Source organism: Garra rufa, chromosome 1, assembly GCF_049309525.1.
Source record: "Garra rufa chromosome 1, GarRuf1.0, whole genome shotgun sequence".
Classification (NCBI taxonomy): domain Eukaryota; kingdom Metazoa; phylum Chordata; class Actinopteri; order Cypriniformes; family Cyprinidae; genus Garra; species Garra rufa.
Window position 1 is genome coordinate 21,227,066 of NC_133361.1, and position 17,214 is coordinate 21,244,279.

At 40.1% G+C, this 17,214-nt stretch overlaps 2 protein-coding genes across 4 annotated transcripts in view; one reads left to right on the forward strand and one right to left on the reverse strand.

The window, feature by feature from the left end:
* trap1 (TNF receptor-associated protein 1) overlaps window positions 1-17,214 on the reverse strand; it is a 72,210-nt gene that overhangs the window by 23,335 nt on the left and 31,661 nt on the right. The gene's annotated exons all lie outside the window — the stretch shown is intronic.
* LOC141332211 (butyrophilin subfamily 1 member A1-like) overlaps window positions 1-17,214 on the forward strand; it is a 136,787-nt gene that overhangs the window by 3,897 nt on the left and 115,676 nt on the right. The window contains exon 6 of one of the 2 annotated variants that reach the window (XM_073837340.1): window positions 7,550-7,612. The exons of the other annotated variant lie outside the window; for it this stretch is intronic. Coding sequence (XP_073693441.1) covers window positions 7,550-7,612 — 63 coding nt within the window. The remainder of the gene's footprint in view (window positions 1-7,549; window positions 7,613-17,214) is intronic. 2 annotated transcript variants of the gene reach the window in all.

Below are 17,214 nucleotides of genomic sequence, written 5' to 3' on the forward strand. Positions count from 1 at the left end.
GCTGTATCGTATTTTGGAGTGCCCTGAGATTGGTTTCGCTGATAGGATTAAGTGGCATACCCTTTTGTGGTATGTCGAATTTTTTTTTTTAGTTTGTTATTTTTGAGCAGATCGGTGGTTGGAGCTTAGTCTCGGGAGCACGCCGAGGTTTGAGGGAATCGCCAAGTAATTGGTTGTTCTTCTCAGCTTGTGGTATTAGGTGCATAAAAACCCGCCACTGTATGCTTGAAGACTAGGGTCTACTTAGTTAGATTTATGTATAGGTAGGATGTGAAACTTAATCTTCAGGGTATTTATGTATTTTTTTTTTTTTTTTTTTTTTGACAGCTGTGATGGTAAGGATTTAATTTTAAAAACCTTGGATATTGAATTAGTGACTGAAAATGACTTCAATCGAGATAAGTGAATTTATTGAAAATCCGTCTGAGCAATTTTTAAATTTTGCTAACGAAGGATCAATTGATTGAGATTGCAACACATTATGATATTGTCCTTTCCACAAATGATAAAAAATTGAAAGAGAATATTCGTACTGTTTTAAAAGCGGCTTTTATAAATAAAGGAATTATGTCATCTGCGGCGGAATCAGGGTTGCCGATTACTGCGTCGTCTTCGGTTATCTTAACTTTTGAGCAACAAAAAGAGTTAGCACTTCTTCAATTGGAACATCGTAAGCTAGAGTTTAAGATGGAAATTGAGAAACGAAAATTAGAACAGGAGACCGTTTTGGCACAGCAGGCCGTAGAAAATAGGAAATTGGATCTGCAGCAACAACGTTTGGACCTTATGAAAGAAGGAAAGGTAAGAACATTGTTGAGTGATGGTGATTTATATGAGGTAGCAGAGAGTGGGCCGTCAGCTACTAACTTTAATGTGGCAGCCAGTTTGCGGTTGATACCTTTGTTTAATGAGGAGGATGTGGATACTTTTTTCGTGTTATTTGAACGAGTAGCGGATAAACTAAATTGGCCCGAAACTGAACGATGTTTAATGTTACAATGTGTTCTGACGGGTAAAGCACAGAAAGCTTATTCTGTTTTAAGCTGGGCCGATAGTCAAAATTATGACAAAGTTAAAAATGCGGTCCTTAAGGCATATGAATTGGTGCCAGAGGCGTATCGCCAGAAATTTCTTGGAGCAGTTTAAGAACACGCTTCCAAATCAAACAGCTATTTATATTGCAGAGCGTAATGTGTCTACTGCAGCTGAAGCGGCGGCTTTAGCTGATGAGTATGATTTGATACACAAGTCTTGTATTGATGCGAGTCGTTTGAAAAATTTATGTAGCGAAAAGGTTACTTCTCGTCTTATGCAACCTGTGAATATGCCGACAGCTACACGCTATATGAATACGAAATTTGCTGACAAAACTGATTCGGCTCTAATTTGTAATTACTGTTTAGGTTATGGGCATTGGAAGAAAGATTGTCCGGTACTTCAGTCAAAGGGTCGAAACCGTTATGCAATGACACAGCCTACAGCGTTGGCTGCTTTGGTGCCTGCAGCCAATGACTTGAGTCCTCCTTTCCTTATGTCAAATATTAAAGAAATGAGTGAAGTGGGTTGTGTAAATTCCAGTTTTTCACCTTTTGTCTCTGATGGTTTTGTGTCTCTCCCGGAAGGTGATAAAATTCCAGTTAAAATTTTACGGGACACTGGTGCCTCTGCCTCATTCATTTTGGAGTCAGTTTTGCCTTTTTCAAAGGAGACTTTTACTGGTGATTCATTGTTAATTTGTGGAATTGGATTAACTAAAAAGTCTATGCCATTGCATAGAGTTTTCCTAGATTCTGATTTAATTCAAGGAGAAGTTGCATTGGGAGTGAGACCAGCCCTTCCGGTTGAGGGAGTTTCTGTTATTTTGGGGAATAATCTGGCTGGAGAACGGGTCTGGAGGGATGCGTCTCCACCTTTAATTGTTTCATCGAAACCTGTGTCTGTGGAAGAGATTGATGAGAGTGTGCAGAGTTTACCTGGTGTTTTTTCAGCATGTGTGGTTACGCGGGCTGTCAGTCGTTCAGCGGTGACTACACAGAGTGTGGACTCCTCTTCGGAGACAGGAGTTATTTCGTGGCCGAGTACTCTTAATTAAGGAACAAAAGACAGATTCTACCCTGAATGCACTATTTTCACAGGTAATGTCGGATTGCAGTGCTGCCCAAGGATACTTCATAAGTGAAGGGGTACTGATCAGGAAATGGACACCTCAGGCTAAGGCTTCCTTGAAGGAACCGGTCATTCAGGTAGTGGTGCCAACGCCATTTCGTTCGAAGGTAATAAGTCTTGCTCATGATGATTTATCGGGGCACCTTGGAGTAAAGAAGACTTACGATCGTATAATGCGTAATTTTTTTTGGCCTCATTTGAAACGTGATGTTTCCAAATATATTAAGACCTGTCACACATGCCAGTTGTCTGGTAAACCGAATCAGAATCCAAAGCCTATTCCATTACGACCAATTCCTGTTGTGACTGAGCCGTTCAATCACTTAATTGTAGATTGTGTTGGTCCTTTACCTCGCTCTAAATCTGGTAGTGAGTATTTGTTGACCATTATGTGTCAGGTCACACGGTACCCTGCTGCTTTTGCATTGCGATCGATTACATCAAAGTCTGTGTTGAAAGCTTTGTCCCAATTTATGTCTGTATTTGGAATACCTAAAATTTTACAGTCAGATCGGGGTACAGATTTCACTTCGGGAGTGTTTAAGGAAGTTTTGAGGCAACTTAATATTAAGCATAATATGTCGACAGCTTATCATCCTCAGAGCCAAGGTTCCTTAGAACGCTTCCACCAGTCACTGAAATCGCTGTTACGTGCTTATTGTACAGAATTGGAGTGAGACTGGGAGGAGGGCTTACCTTGGCTTATGTTAGCGGCCAGAGAAGCAACTCATGAGAGTACTGGGTTTAGCCCAAATGAACTTGTTTTTGGGCACACTGTCCGTGGACCATTAGCTGTCCTACGGGATGGCTGGGTTCCTTCCGATCCGCCGAAGAAGTTGGTTGAATATGTTAATGGTTTAAAAAGACGATTGTTTGAGGCTGTTAAATTGGCGAAGGTGAATGTAACACAAACGCAACAGAAAATGAAGCGTTTATATGATCGTAAAACTGAGCGCCGATCTTTTTGTGTTGGGGATCAGGTTTTGGCTTTGTTACCGGTGATCTCCTCCCCCTTTAAAGCTAGATTTGCTGGTCCTTATGTGATTGTTCGAAAAGAATCTGATGAGAATTATGCTATTGTCACACCGGAGAGAAGAGCTAAAACTCAGGTTTGTCATGTCAATTTACTTAAACCGTATTATATACGGGAGGAAATGTCGGGTCCACAGATAATAGAGTCTACTGTATTATCGGTGGATCATTCTGTATTAGATAGTTTGGCTTTGACAGATTATGAAGCAACTATGGAACCTGAAGACTGTGTCATGTCTCCTCGATTAAGCAATTCAGAAATGTTAAGAAATTTGCCAACTTTCTTGAAATATATTCCAACTGAAAAATGTTTGGAATTGGTTAATTTAATTGAGGAATTTTCGTCTCTTTTTTCTGATGTACCTACTCAAACTCACATAATACAGCATGATATTGATGTGGGTGATTCTTCACCAATACGTCAACGATTTTATAGAGTTCCCTGGGAAAAAAGAAAACAACTAGAGTCAGAAGTTAAGTATTTGCTTGAAAATAATCTGGCTGTTCCTTCATCCTCAAGTTGGTCATCTCCCTGTTTGCTAGTAAAGAAAAAAGACGGGACAATGAGGTTTTGTACAGATTATAGGAAGCTAAATGCAATTACTAAACCAGATGCATTTCCGCTTCCGCGTATTGAAGACTGTGTGGACCAGGTGGGTACAGCAAAATATATTAGCAAGTTTGACTTACTAAAAGGATATTGGCAGGTTCCTTTGACTGAGCGTGCTCGCGAAATCGCTGCTTTTATTACTTCGGATGGTGTATATTCCTATAATGTTATGAGTTTTGGATTACGAAACGTGCCGGCCACGTTTCAACGTCTAATGAATCGTGTGGTAGCTGGCCTTGAAGGGTGCGCAGTTTACCTGGACGATCTGGTAGTGTATAGCGACTCGTGGGAGGAACATCTGTCCTGAATTCAGTTTTTGTTTAAGCGCTTGAAGGAGGCTGGTCTTACCGTGAACCTAGCGAAGTGTGAGTTCTGGGTAAGATCGTGGGTCATGGTGTTGTTCGACCGCTGAATGCAAAAATTGAGGCGATTGAGAAGTATCCTGCACCCTGTTCTGTCACGGTTCAAACAGGCAGGTCTGGGTCCAGATGCAGGTTAGTAATTTTCAATGAATATAACAAAACAAACTAACAAAAACCAAAAAGGCCAACACGGCACAATCAAACATTAACTCAAACATAAACTGAACAAAACAAGAAACACGGTCAGGAGCCAAGATCTAGAATACAAAATACACAGAAACAAACCATACGGAAGACAATGCAGCCAGGATGATGAGTGGGGAAGAAGGGTTCTTATAACCCAGATAATTGTGACCAGGTGAGGGATGAATGATTGCTAATGACAAACAGGTGTACAAATCAAGGGAGTGCAGTGGAGGGAAGGGAAAACAGCAACCTCAGGTGGCTGAGGGAAACCCCACAGCCCAGATCATGACACTACCCCCTCCCCACGGAACGGCTCCCAGACGTTCCACAAGTCTGGAGGGTGGAGGAACGGGGGAAGGCAAATCAGGGGGAGGGACGGCGGGCCAGGCCCGTGCAGCGCAGTCACCGCCGCGTCAGGAACAGAGAGCGCGGTTGCCTCCGCGTCCGGAACAGAGAGCGCAGTTGCCTCCGCGTCAGGCGCAGAGAGCGCATTCACAGCCGCGTCTGGAACAGAGAGCGCATTCACAGCCGCGTCAGGAACAGCGAGAGCGGTCACCGCCGCGTCAGGAACAGCGAGAGCGGTCACCGCCGCGTCAGGAACAGCGAGAGCGGTCACCGCCGCGTCCGGAACAGCGAGAGCAGTCACCGCCGCGTCAGAAACAGCGAAAGCGGTCACCGCAGCGTCAGGAACAGCGAGAGCGGTCACCGCCGCGTCAGGAACAGCGAGAGCGGTCACCGCCGCGTCCGGAACAGAGGGCGCGGTCACCGCCGCGTCCGGAACAGCGGGAGCGGTCACCGTCGCGTCCGGAACAGCGGGAGCGGTCACCGTCGCGTCCGGAACAGAGGGCGCGGTCACCGCCGCGTCCGGAACAGCGGGAGCGGTCACCGTCGCGTCCGGAACAGAGAGAGCGGTCACCGCCGCGTCCGGAACAGAGAGAGCGGCCACCGCCGCGTCCGGAACAGAGAGAGTGGTCACTTCCGCCTTCCCACGGAAGAGCCACTCCACCCCCACTGCAAAGCGGGAACGCCGTCGCGCCGACTCGGCCCTACAGGCCTCCATCTCGGCCAGTTGGAGGTAAATGACCTCCTCGAACCGAGCGGCCGACGCCGCCTCAAAAGATGCCGCCTCCTCCGAAAGAAAAAAAAAATTACTCCCCGCTGGACCCATCTGTGCTGGCTGCATTCTGTCACGGTTCAAACAGGCAGGTCTGGGTCCAGATGCAGGTTAGTAATTTTTAATGAATATAACAAAACAAACTAACAAAAACCAAAAAGGCCAACACGGCACAATCAAACATTAACTCAAACATAAACTGAACAAAACAAGAAACACGGTCAGGAGCCAAGATCTAGAATACAAAATACACAGAAACAAACCATACGGAAGACAATGCAGCCAGGATGATGAGTGGGGAAGAAGGGTTCTTATAACCAAGATAATTGTGACCAGGTGGGGGGTGAATGATTGCTAATGACAAACAGGTGTACAAATCAAGGGAGTGCAGTGGAGGGAAGGGAAAACAGCAACCTCAGGTGGCTGAGGGAAACCCCACAGCCCAGATCATGACATGTACAAAGCGGGAGCTAATGCGCTTCCTTGGGATGGTGGGATATTATCGAAATTTTTGTAGAAACTTTTCGGAAACTGTTGCTCCCTTGACCGATTTGTTGAAAGCATCACGTACATTTATTTGGAGTTCAGCCTGTCAACACGCCTTTGAAAATGTGAAAGCGTTGCTTATTAGTGCTCCAGTCCTTGCCGCTCCCCAGTGGGATAGATCATTTAAAATGCATGTAGATGCTAGTGAAGTAGGAGCAGGAGCTGTCCTGTTACAGGATGATGATGAAGGAATTGAACGTCCAGTATGTTTCTTTTCGAGGAAATTTTTGTCGTATCAGTCTAACTATTCGGTTATTGAAAAAGAGGCATTGGCCTTGGTTTGGGCACTCCAGCATTTCGATGTTTATGTGGGAGGGGGAGGGAAACCTGTTGTGATTTATTGTGATCATAACCCCTTGACGTTTTTGACAACTCTTCAGAATCCTAACCAACGATTGATGCGCTGGTCGTTATTTTTGCAACCTTATAATTTGGATATCCGCCAAATAAAGGGGTCGGAAAATATTTTGGCAGATGCCCTGTCCCGTGCCCCTATGTCTTGAAGTTGATGTGTTTTTTCTATGACTTGTGCTTGTTTTTTGTTTTTCTTCCCAGGGGACTAGTGCTAAGAGATGATGATGCTGCGGCTAAGGGGAGGTATATTGCACACAGTAAATCTAGCAATAAATGCTGGGGGTTTTATCTTATGGGGGAGGGTGTGACGACACTTTTGGTCGTTTCCTGGGTTGTGTGTGCGTGTGTTTCTGAATCTGTGCAGGTGCTCGGATGATTGCTGCGTGATTGGAAACACCGGTGTGCAGGCAGTTCTTGGTTGATAAAACTTCTGGTCGCGTGCGTCGAAAGGAGTGTGGCCTTTCAGTGGAAACCTGAGACAGCTCTCCGGACTTTTTGTGCTCTGCCTGTATTGCTCGAGACGGGTTTTTAGATCTGATGGTTAAATAAAGTTTAGATGTTTTTCAACGCAAGAGTGCTCGTCTTCTCCTTATTTGCGGCGATCCTTTTGGGGTCGCAACACACACACTGCTGAAGGACGATGGAGGGAGAAGTAGTTGTTGTCCTTTAACACTCTTGTCTACACATTTTTGTGTTGATGTGTCACCTCATATGTGAAACATTATGTTGAGGATACAACATTTTTGTAATTTGTCTTTATTAAATATTTTTGGTAACATTTAGACTAGAGACAAATTCTCACTATTAACTAGTTGCTTATTAACATGCTTATTACTATTTTGCATATTGGCTGTTCATTAGTATTATAATACAGATATTAAACTATATTTTAGATCATATAGTTTACTTCATACCTAAACTTAACAACTACCTTACTATTAATGAGCCATTTAGATTAATAAGCAGAAATTTGTTTGCTGTGGCAAACATTGCAGTTAGTTAGTTATAGTTAGATAATATTGAGAATTTTTCCCAAACTAATAATTGACCAATAATTGAATACAGTATTAATGTCAAGTCTTAGGTCCTGTAATTTATTAATGTCCCTAATCACAAATTATATTTGTATTTGTTGTCTGAATTCTGTTTTCTCTTGTCTTTATTGTGAATCTTCTTTAGAACGCATTCAACTACAGAATGAACACAGTCAACTACAGAATGAGAAGAGCAGAATACAACATGGTGAATCTGTCTTTATTACTTTATTATTTATTATTTATTTGAAGTCCGTTTTCAGAAGTAAAATATTGTTTTAACTGTGTGCATTCATTTACTTGTAAAATATTGATATTTTATAATTTACTCATTTATTTTCTGTCATGACTGGTTAAAAAAAAGACAACATAATGTTGGATCTAAGTGCAAGCAGTATTGTTTACTGAAAAAAAACAAAAACAAACAAGAAATATAGCACACTGGCCAAAACAGTGAACTGAACAACCAACTTAAAAATTGCAAGGCTATAAATACACAAGGGCATGATTACATAACTGAATCAATAACCAAGACAACAAACACAGCAATTAACACAGGCAGAAAAACTAGAACAAAGAAAAACAAAACATAATCAAACTCTGACTTGTACCAGGGGCTTGAATCATAATAACAGCTGAACAAACTCAGGGTTACAAACCAATCCAATTTAGCTTTGATGGGACAATGACACTGATCATCAGCTTTCTCTGTCAGCTCAGACTTTGATCCTGTGTTTATGGAGTGTGTGCAATGTGACATCAATAGTGAACAACCAATCACGTGTCTTGAAACTAATTCACGAGAGAGTCAGAGTGATTCAGTTAGAAATATGAAGAATTTAATCACATTTACAAGGCAAGATGACAAGATCTGGCCATGAAAGAGTTAAAGATGCACTGTGTAATATTTAAGATGATCTCTAGACAAAGGTGCAATACATAAGTATGTTCTCAGGGGTGTATAAAGACCTTACTTAATGAACCATAATGTTTTTATTACCTTAGAATTATCATTTTACAGACAAACTGCTCTACAGATCGTATTTCAATACTATTGTTCTTGCGAAAAAACACTGACACAATGATGAACAAGTAACAGTAATATTCACAAAAACAATAAGTAAATATAATTCCTTAAATTACGTTTTAAAATAAATCTCACTATTCCTTGCTGTCGAAAACGGCAAGATTTAGTCCTGTATCGGCTTCCGTAGTTCTGTGAAGGGAGGGGTGAGCGGTGCACTGTTGCAATTCACAACCTCGCCGCTAGATGCCGCAAAAATCTACACACTGCACCTTTAAAAAAATCATCTTGCCATTTCTGTGCAAGTCAAAGCTGTGAAGTGTATATAGTTGATAATATACAAGTAGACTCAAAAAATCTAAGCTCATATGTAGTCATGTTTAAGGCTTTATCTATTGAGTCTAAAGCTTATTTCTATTTCATATTATCTGTATATATTTATATTTATTTAAAATTAAATCTTAAAGCTTCAGTCTGTACCCATACAGAAATGTAATATATGTGCTTATATGAAATACCCATGTATTAAATACATGTCTTGTATATGCCATATCCATATATGATTCCTATTAGAAAATGGAACAATTTCATATATTGACATATAAGTCTACCCCATACAAAAATATATGTTTATGTATGTATAATACATGTATTGCCATATATGGAATATATATAATTATTAATATATGTGAGATATATGCATTTTTTTATTATGTTATATACAGATTAGATATATATGAAACCATATATTTCATGCATATTTAATATTTTAATATGTGATCTTTGATCTTTAAATACAGGACACATGTGAGACACTACACTCTACAAAGTTGCAGTGCATTGCACATTTCACACCTTGAGCCTTAAATGTTAAATGGTACACAATGAAACATCTTTATTTAAACAGAATTTATTTAAATAGGAACAAAAAATGTTACTGACATGCACAATCAAACAGAAAAAAAGAAACAATTACATATATAACTGATTAAAACACTGAACAGGCATAAGAAACAAAACATCAATTGTAGTGGTCCAGCTAAAGGTCTACAGGTTTGTATTCCCACAGCTTGGTTAGTTTTTGGTTTATTGCCATCCCCAGAAGGCCCCAGGTGAAGAAATGTCTGGATTCCAGCATCTGTATAAATATAAAAAAAGATAAAAGTTAGATTTTGATAAGATAATTACAATAAATTTTCTGAACCATATACTATCCAACATTGTACCAAAGTGATAAACTACTATAAGATGACAAATATACTGAATATTAAACAGTTGGTAAAGTTAAAGATTATTTTAAAACTGCAGAATACTAATTATGTATATGTTTGTAAGTTGTAGTTGTAAAATATTCCCAGATACCACAAGGACATGGCAGAACAACAAAGCACAGCCTGCATGCCCATTCAAATAATATGTCTCTATATACATGAAGAACTAAAATATAGTAGCCCAAATGCTCAATGACAGAGTTCACAGCTAAGGTTACAATTTAATTTGCTATTTAGCATCAATTAAATAAAGTGTTGACATTCATAATACCTAATATGTGCATTGTTTTGGCCTGGAGAAAACAGGGTGGAACTATTACATGGATTTTTGCATGACAATTTTGATTAAATCCCCTAAAATAAGGTCTGCCGTTCACACAAACTCATAATCCTTTCACATTTTATTATATGACATAAAAAAACATCAGTTAAACCCTACTTTTGATTCGTATTTTAATTTTTAAACTCTTATGTTTCTTAAAAAAGATGGTTGCTAGCATGCTGCTAAATGGGACTACAGGGCCTGTCGGAGGCATTAAACGTCATCACGCCGAACAGTTTATCAATTTACTGTGTTTTGCATTGTAGTGTAATTTATAGTGCAATTAATTGAAGAATAATCAATTAATAGTTTCCCGCACCACATTTACTGCCTTTGTCACAGTGAAAGTGAAACTTTAATAATCTATAGTGCTTAAAGCCACGTTTAAGATAAATGTTACGGCCATATGAAGCTGTTAGAAAGCAGATAGATTGAGGATTTTCTTGAAGCAAGGATAAAATAATATTTTGTGTACCCACCCTAACAACATGATAGCTAAAATGTGGTACTTCATTCACTAAAATAAGTTTAATCTTACCATATCCAAAACCTCTAGTTATTTATAGATTAAATGCACTAGAATTTTATTAAATAGTACACGGAGACACATATTTTGTTGATTTGATTTGTCTACATATTTAACCTTTTCTGTGTACGCTCCATGATTCACATCACTGCCATCCACATCTGCAGGTTCGGCCTCCATTTCTGTTTTCTGAGATTTTCGGGACTCATTACCTATTCATGGGACACAAACGAGAATAGCACAATTATCAGCAAAGATATGAACAAAATTTACTACGATAGATTAACCATATTTTTAAAACCCCATAATCACATCCTTTAGTGTACTGTTACCTTTATGCAATGTACACAACATACATGTTCTTAAGCACCCACTCATGTCACTTACATGCCAATGCACTTGGTGCAATATAACCAAGTAACTTACTGTAATTTACTATATGAATTCAAGGTGCTTTTATTTAAATAATTCCATTTTTTGCAGTTTTATAGTTCTAGTCTAGACTACATCTCAGAGATAAACATTATAATTTTCATCCGTTATTTTTGTCAGACAGCTTTAAATAATTTCCAAATGTGGCATTGCTTATCCAGTGAAAACAATTAGCTCGCAGTATCTCCATACAGATTGTTCATTAACCTACCCAGTAACGTTAGCTAAAATTAACTTTAATGCAAGCAAATTGCAAAACACATCAATGCAGCTGTAAACATAACATCATATATAAAACAATGCAAGGGAATATTTTAAAAAACTTATCTGCTCTATATAGAGACAGAGGCTCTTGCAGACCAAAACAATCATATAACACTTAGTTTCTATGAAATATTAGCGTAGGAATAAAGCGTTGAGTAAATTAGCATAAATTACCTGCACCGCTGCCACATTCAAAGGCGTTTCATCGTTTCCTCTCAGTGATGTCGGTCTGTCTTCGTGCCCGTCTATAAAATCATTGTCGTTTATTATGTGAATGTATTGGCCCATGTGTTATCCTTCCACTTACTAAGAAAAACATCTTCCCGCAGATGACTTGTATCATTGCCCAGCCATTGCTCAGACTCTGCCGTTAGCGCGGGTGTGTTTGAATTTTGGCGCATGCGCAGTAGCGGTATTGTGACACGCACTCAATCGCTCATGTATTTTAATGAAATGCGTTTTAGTTCATTGATGATGACAGCACATATGGACAAACAGTTACATGAAGTGTTTTCCCCCTCAATAACTCTATAATACATTCGTTTTACTACAAGTAACTAGTACATTGGCATTTTTTGAACAGGTTATATATTCATCTGTATTTTTTCCCCAGAAAACTGAATTGAAATAATAAAGTTAAGCAAAAAAATATTTTGTTATGTGATTTACAATAAGCAGTATCTTTTAGGCATAAATGGTTAATAAACTTGCATAAATTCAATATATACATTGGTAATTTTGATATATATTGTTAACATATATGGTCTTATCATATAATACAATATACAATTTTAATATATATTGTAAACATATATGGTCATAACATGCAATACCATATAAAAGTTGACCATATATTTACTTTCAATATATGTTTATATACAAATTGTACTATGGGAAATACATATATGTTATAAACATATATCTACATATATCCAGAAGATGTATATATGTGATAATAATATATTGCCCTATATTTAACATATATGAGAGTAGCACTTCTGATATAGGGACATATATGTCATATATTACATTTCGGTATGGGTAACTTTTGGAGCTGCATGTGTCTTGTGGAAGAACATTGTAGCCGGAGCTACTTCTCTCTGTTTATATCTATGAAGAGTCATGAAGATACGACTCTGCAGCGCTTCCTACCAGAACCAGTCTGAATATAAAAACTTATAATAGGTGTACCGTAGTAATTCAGCATAGGACAAAAAACACAGTTTGGAAAATGGATCTTGATGTACTTGCATATTATATAATTTTGAACTGTTAAACTTACAGTTTTTTTTAATTGGTTTGGTACTATTTTCATAAGTAAAGTGTGCATTTTCAAATCTCTTAGTACAAAACTTTAAACTGATCACATTTGTAACACCACTAGTCATTCTTTCAAATCTGATGTCATGATTTCATTGTATTTGGACATATTTTCATTCCACTTAATCATTGTTTCAGAACACAAGATCATTGTGATATATATTGAGAACATTTGCTTTAATCACCCAAACAAAACTGTAGCGAATTTAGCTCAAAAGGGAAATGTATATAAATAATGACAATTAATTTTGATTAATTACCATTATTTATATCAGCCGCCAGTAGTAACTGTAGCGGAATCGAATCGCCATCAATTAATCTGTTCATCTAGCGAACATACAGGGTAATTTTGTATCAACCCTAAGCAATGATATTTTCTTGGCCACAGAAAAATAACATTGTTACACTAATAATGCATTAGAGCATGTAGCTTGATCGGAAATTGTAAAGGGACATTAATTTGCAAGGCAGAATCAGAGACTCATGTAATTTGTGCACAAGAGTTTTATTAACTAACGACTAACATATAAGTAATCTAAACAAACAGACATATACTCACTCATACAGGGTAGGGTAGGAGGATGATTAGAACAGTACAGGAAAAAGGGCGTGAGGCTGAGTTGACCATCAAAGAGAACCATCAGTTTCTAATCGAAAACATAGCATACGATAGCTTTACACCAAACCTCTGTTTAGTGGAAGAAACGATACTTGCATTCGACCGAGGGTCTCGTGGAGTCTCTGAAGAAGTCCTGGATGGTTCCATTTGATGGCCGAAGTTGCAATTTCTTGAAACTCCGAGGTTGTCCTTGACTCTGTTGAGGTTAAGAGAGTCTTCTCTCCCAAGTGAGCAGTTCTGAGGAACCGCAGGCCGCACTTCAGAGCTGGGGATCCAGAGACGGCCAGGAGTGAAGATAGAGAGATGTCTGATCGTGGTCATTCTCATGATGATAAGTTCCATGGTTGGGTGAAAATGAACTCCAGTGGTGTTAGTCTGACTCTTTTCAGGCTGAGGAGAGTCCCACAGCTCCATGTGTTGAGGCCCCCCTCTGGGCCTGGGCCTGTGGAGGCCCTCCCCACAGGCAGCAATCAAGTTTTCAGAAGGAACTGGTCGGAACTAGGTGTGAGCCCTTTTAACATCTAGGAAGATAACACCTCTCAAAGTGGACTTGACCAATGAGAGAGGCTGAAATTCCGAGCGGGGGGTTTCGAAATGATGTGGGCTTTTACGACCCTTTGTTTGAGAGCAAGGTATTTTGCATGTGGGTAAATTCATGTAAATCTACTAGGGATTCATGAAACTCTAATATGTTACCTGTGTATCAACATATAATATGCATCATCTTTTAGATCATCAAAATACGAATTCAGAGATACTAAACATGACACGTACATAATATATCTACATGAGATATCTATCTATATCTATCTTAACACATGCATAAAACATTACACAAATAAAAAAAAAGGAAAAAGACAAGGTACATAAACCACAATGATATACACAATGAATGGACCATTTGTGTGTTCATTCATAAGAAGGTTTTCCTATAAATTAGGGAAGAGTCCATTTCAGTAGGCTAAATGTCTTTCTTAAAGTTGCTGCATTCCTTTGGATCGTAAAACTGGTGTTATCAGATAGTTGCCCTGGCAACTGAGCCCTTAAGGCCCAGTTGCTTTAATGTTGGTAGAACTGGGGGTTGTTTCTAGAATGCCAACCTAAAGTTGGCTTCTTGGTTTTAAGGATAATTTGTTAAATGTAACAAATAACTATGTCTGATTGGTCCAGACGCTACAATTCCCCCTCTTTCGATTGTTGTTGTCTGTCCAACAGACAACAGTGAGCGACATCAAAGGTGCGGAACAATCAGGCCTGCACCTGCCACTCATGGCTGGAAGAGAGAGGTGGCTCTCTGGTGGTTGGTGCTTCAAGGAGTGGCTGTGGTGCTGTGGTCGACATTATCAGGTGTGATAATGTAGACGGTGGCAAGGTATGGGTCCTCGAGTTTGTGCAGCAGGTGTCGAGGCAGTGTCACTTGTCATCCTGACCCGAGTTGGTCTGTGTCAGGTGGTTGTTATCTAGTATGTGGTCCCTGCAGTCTGGAATCGCTGGTTGGACTCTCACTTGTGAGAGGGCAGGTAGTTCCAGGGTTCGCAAGGAATTGTCATAAAGAGTTTCAGACGGACCCGGTTAGGGTGGCAAGAGGGCAGCAGGTGTCTGTTAGCCCTCTGTTTTGCTCAAACATCATTAGGCGTCTGATGTTGGTGGTTTCGACACGGGCTTGAGCTTGTCCGAGTTGCTGGTGGTCTGATTGAATGGGTCCTGGCTGTTGAGCCATGAAGTGTTGCACCTCTGGGCTAGAGGTGACCTAGAGGTATCTTAGTGATTCCCACTGGTCCAAGACTGCAGGTGAAAGTCAAATGTCTCTCAGGTAGGCATGGACATCATTGTCTCCTACACGTTCTGGTGTGAATGCAGGGATGTCTCTGGCCATTCGATTGAGATAGTGTCACTTCATGTGCTGTTTCAGGACTCACCTGAATGAGTCCTTTTCCTTCTGACACTGCAGAAGTTTTCAGGAAGTCGACTTGTGTCAAGCAGAGGGTTTTGCCCCTCCCCCTCTTGTATCTGTGTACCGGGATAAGGGGGTCTGCACTGCTGGCTGTGTGATGTGCAGCAGGGTGTATGTTATTTGTCTAGTCCATCTGCAGTCCGTAGGACTTTTCCAAGTCTTCTGGACCATGTTGAGCTCCTCTTTAAGGTTGCAGAATTGCTGAGTTAAGGTTTGGACTACAGCTCTGGCTGCATGCAGAAGGCCTTCTACGGCCTTGGCTCTTGTGTCTCTCTTATTAAGTTCTGTGTGCACTGCTTTAACAGTGACTTTGTGTGGAACAGTTCTCTGTTTAAGTCTTGTCTGGTGGCCTTTTCCAGCTGCTACCTGTGTCTGGCAGCTGTTAAAGCCTTCGTAAAGACTGGTGATTTCCTTCCATTGCTCTGTCAGGTTCCTTGCGTCTGTCGGTTCCTCCTCTTTTCCAGCGGGTGTTGGTTCCCTTTGGAACTCTGTGACTTGCAGGTTCAGTTCATTTGCCTCCTGTCTGAGGCCCTTGAGGGTGTGGGCCAAGGAGATGATGATGCTGGTCAGTTCCTGGTTGTCCAGGCTGGATGTGAGGCGACCACGTTGCAGTCCCGCTGTTCCTTTCTCTGCCGTTGCAGGCTGTTGGCTGCTTTAGGCTAAAGGATGTCCCTCACAGCACTCTGCCGAGTCTCCAGTTGGTCCTGGTAGTTGGCAGGGCTGGATGTCTGAGACACGCTGGTTCACTTGTGGAGACACGAGAGAGAGAGGCAGAAGGCAAATGCAAGTACAAACACAAAACAGGGGTGGTAAGCTATCTTTATGGTGATTGGCTCTGTAGGCCAGATAAGGTGTGGATAGCTGTCGTGGGGCAGCTAGTGAGATTGGACCCTGAGATTTTGTGCAGGTGAGCACAAAGGGAGTGTTTTGAGTAATTTTAAAACAGGATGAAAGCAAGGGTCAGCTACTGACCATGCTGTACATGTGGTCACATTTTTACTCAATGCACTGATGGTTCTCAGGTTTGGTCACTAGGATGGTATTGAATAAAACAAACCGAAATAAAATCATAGAGAGACAGTGGAAGAAAGAAGGGCTTTCCTGATTTAGTTTAAGTCTGAGGAATGCTGCAGGAGTGTCATTAAACCTAGGGGCTGTTAGCTAGGCTAGCAGGGACACATCAAACATCTATATAAGGAGGGGTATAGAGAGGGACAGGAATTAGTCTGCTAATAACCTGCTTTGTTCATTAAGGGGACAGCGGTTTCTGGAACTGCTATAATCCTATACCGGGAGAGAGATGATGATGGTCGGACAAACTAAACTGAGGTGAAAGCTTAATGAAAGTGTCCTAATAGCTTTAGGGAACTAAAGGGAGAAGTGAATACATTGATTTAATCAAACTTCTAATTTGATTGAAATCATCTTAGCTGAATTTGTTACATTCAAGCTAAATAAAGGTTAGTAAATTAGACCAAATAAAAGAGAGGCAGAATGAAGTCAAAATAAAGATAACATGGTCAAAACCAAAGTATGTGAGGAGGGACTACCCTGACTGGTCCTACATAGAGGGTGACAGCCAAGCAGGAAATTAATCCAAGAGAAAGAGATAGCAAGAGAGAGGGAGAGAGAAATTGTTTAAACTAGTGATGGGGTCTTTAAGCATACTCTGTAGAGGTTTGGGCCCTCAGTCACACCCTTATTTCTCGAAATACATGATACGGAGTGTATGGTGATTTCAGTAAACGAAGCTTCTTACACCATAGCTTTTTAAATTGAATTGAAATTTCAGCGGTTCGATGCTAGGTCTCATTAACCAATGTCTAAGATTTGTATTCAATCTTGTATCAACCCAATAAATTGTACACATTTAGTGACACATTTAAAGGCAGGATGTATACTTTAAAGTCTCATATTGCTCTGATTGCCCAAGCTTTCATTCGTTTACTGAAGTATAACTCATTAAAGGACCCTTATTCTTTAAAGGTATTAGGGATCATTGATCACCTTTAATTAATTGCACCTTCAATAAATCATTGTTTATTGGTTTGGTAAGGTGTTTCATTGAGTTACATTTC